The sequence below is a fragment of the Microtus ochrogaster genome, unplaced genomic scaffold (genome assembly GCF_000317375.1).
Source record: "Microtus ochrogaster isolate Prairie Vole_2 unplaced genomic scaffold, MicOch1.0 UNK8, whole genome shotgun sequence".
Lineage (NCBI taxonomy): Eukaryota > Metazoa > Chordata > Mammalia > Rodentia > Cricetidae > Microtus > Microtus ochrogaster.
This window is the reverse complement of record NW_004949106.1, coordinates 861,474-864,690: the sequence shown is the minus strand read 5'-3', so window position 1 is coordinate 864,690 and position 3,217 is coordinate 861,474. Positions and strand designations below refer to the sequence as shown.

Below are 3,217 nucleotides of genomic sequence, written 5' to 3'. Positions count from 1 at the left end.
CAGGCTGGTCTCGAACTCACAGAGATCCGCCTGCCTCTGCCTCCCGAGTGCTGGGATTAAAGGCGTGCGCCACCATCGCCTGGCTTCGCATTATCTCTTAAGGGCATACCATGGTTCTCCTTTAGCTTATGTGGTGATTGAAGGAAATCACAGAGGGCCAAAAATCTTTGTGTTAAACTTCTACACTGAGAAATGGGATTTATTTTTGCTGTCCTTGAATCTGAACAGGCATTGATGACCTATTAACATAAGAACAATGAATGCAACTGAAATTGGCATTAGGATGGATGACAGAGACTTCCATCCGAGAGTGAGATATTAGGGAGCATGAAGAACTATGGCAATCAAGGGTTTGTTATAAATGTGTAATATTCTGTAAACTCAAAAGGAGTTAAGGAGGAAGAGAGATCCATGAACAGAACGAGCATTTTTTTTTTTTGAGACCAAGTTTCTCTATAGCTTTGGGGCCTATCCTGGAACTAGCTCTTACAGACCAGGCTGGCCTTGAACTCACAGAGATCTGCCTGCCTCTGCCCCCCGAGTGCTGGGATTGAAGGCGTGCGCCACCACCGCCCAGCTCAGACCAAGCTTTCTAAACCATCCCACCGGGCCAAGTCCACCCTTGCAGGCGTCCACCCTGAAGGGCAGGGCATCCTTGTCCTTTTCAACTTCCAAACAGCAGGCAAAGTGAACACTTTGAAGAAGTACCACCTGGAGGGCGAACAGAGCGTTTGACAATCAAATGGTTAGTGTGACAGAGCGTTTGACAATCAAATGGTTAGTGTTTCAAGCTGCTCTGTTTCCAGGTAGTTAGTGAGTGCAATAAGACAACAGAGCAGCAAGGAATGCTGATGCCGTGGTCTGCAGACCAAAAGGATACATCTGTGAGAAAACTGTCGACAACTCTTTATGTGAACAGCCAGGCAGCCGACCTGCAACAACCGGGACAAAACACAAAAGGCAAACACATTTTTTAAAAGTTAATTTCTTGTGTTTCACGGTGAAGTTTTTAAATCTTTAAAACACAGTCGGGGGCTGGAGAAATGGCTCAGAGGGTAAGATCATTGCCTGCCCTTCCAAAGGTCCTGAGTTCAATTCGGCAACCACATGGTGGCTCACAACCATCTGTAATGAGGTCTGGTGCCCTCTTCTAGCCTGCAGGCACACACACAGACAGAATATTGTATATATAATAAATAAATAAATATTAAAAAAAACACAGTCGGGTTGGGTTTCTCACATTAGAAGGACTCTGTTGTTTGTTCTTACTATAAGCGTGGTTTCGTGGGGCTGGAAAGATGGCTCGGTGATTAAGACTCAAAATCAGTTCCCAGCACCCACATCAGGTCACCATTTCCAAGGGATCTGATGTCCTCTTCTGGCCTCTATGGGCACACAGGTGGCCTCTACGGGCACCAGGCACACAGGTGGCACACATACACACTTCACACACACACACACACAAATAGAAAAAGCTTTTTTAAAATACTGCTTCTTCTTTACAATTTTCTATTACATCACTCTCTCTCTTCTGATTTTCTCCTTTCCCCACCCCACCTGTGTGTGTGTGTGTTTGTGTGTGTGTGTTGTGTGTGTTGTGTAGACACGTGCACAATGGCATGTGTGTTAGTCAGACGACAGCTTGCAGAAGCTGGTCCCCTTCTCCCACCGTGAGGGTCCTGGAGTTCAAACGCAGGTCCTCAGCGTTACCAGGTGGCTAGCACCTTTGCCCACTTGCCATCTCACCACCCAAGCAAGGTGTGTGGCCACATGGAAACTATTGCTTCTGAGGTCGGCGAGGGGCACGGGGGATACAGGGGTCAATGGAGGATAAAAGGGTCAATTTTTAAACCGTCGGCCAATCTGTAAATAAGTATAATCACTTGAGCTCAACAAAAACACTGGTTCACAGACTCCTCTTTCAGACAGACATGGGGCATTAGCAGATTTTAGACTGGCCCCCAAATTAGTGTCTTGCAATTGTGTCAGACAGATGCTGGACATTACTGGATCTTAGGTGGGTCTCAAACCAGTGTCTTACAATTATGTCAGGTGATTGGGGATCCTTATAATAGAAAACATTACTTCTGTGAATTAGAATGTTTTCCATAATTTTGGTGAATACTTAGTGGTTTGATGACTCATATAAATAAAAATTCATGAGCATGCTTATCCTAGAGGACTATTTTCTTCACTTACTTTTCAATCACCAGATAATAATATCAACTGTGTTTCATATCAAATGAGAAATAATTTGTACGGGCTCGCTGAAGGTGACTCATACATACCACATCTCCAAACGGTACCAAATTTGGTGTTTCACTTGTTACTACCATTTCTTCACTCTGAGACCCTTGAAGAGTTTTTCTTAGCATCTGTAATGAAAATAAATTAATTTAACACTTTAGATGAAAAAGTAGAACGTCACTGGATAAAATATTATTCCCACTAATATTTTACTGAGTGTCTAGTAAGTATTTGGTGCTCTGGGCAGTGGATATAACTACGAATAAGAAACTCATTTCTATCTTCAATATTTTTATCACTGGATAAACAAATAAAGTGTACATAATTAACTATGGAATTTTCCAGTAAATCAGAAAAGAGGAGAAAAGCAAACATGCATATGAACAATGGTCCTTCAGTTAGTTAATGGACTGAACACACCGCAGGATATATTGAAACATTTATAAGATCACTACATCCAGTATGGCAGTCACCCAAACTTCTATTCAAATGTAACTCTATCAAAATGAGAAACACAGATAAAACATAGGACACCTTAGAGAAGGGTCTCACAATTTCCAGATTTCCTCTAAGGAAAGAAAGTAAAAAATTTCAGCACAAACCTACAGGGACGGACATCAAGACGAGAAAATCCTTAAGTGACGGTGGAAAACACTAGAGAGGAATAGGGACCATAGAAGATACACAACCAAGGAGAAAGTCAACACTACAGACGTTCTGGCTGCAGATGCTACAGCGCTGGGTAAGATCCTGCAGGAGAAGGACCGGGTGTGACCTGCTCAGAGGAGGTCCGCCTCTCAGGAAAAAAGACAGAGGAAGAGCGGGGTCCCCTGAATTTCTAACAGTAAGGAGAAAGGAAGATGTTTTGTGGGGGGAGTTAAGGATAGCAGAACTTCAAATAAGAACCACCAACCAGCCGGGCGGTGGTGGCGCACGCCTTTAATCCCAGCACTCGGGAGGCAGAGGCAGG

General features: G+C 43.7%; 1 protein-coding gene across 1 annotated transcript in view; it reads right to left on the bottom strand.

The window, feature by feature from the left end:
- Window positions 1–3,217, bottom strand: part of C2cd6 (C2 calcium dependent domain containing 6) — an 83,292-nt gene that overhangs the window by 61,156 nt on the left and 18,919 nt on the right. The window contains exons 2-3 of the mRNA XM_026788832.1: window positions 2,289–2,375; window positions 881–932 (exon numbers count right to left, since the gene is read on the bottom strand). Coding sequence (XP_026644633.1) covers window positions 881–932; window positions 2,289–2,375 — 139 coding nt within the window. The remainder of the gene's footprint in view (window positions 1–880; window positions 933–2,288; window positions 2,376–3,217) is intronic.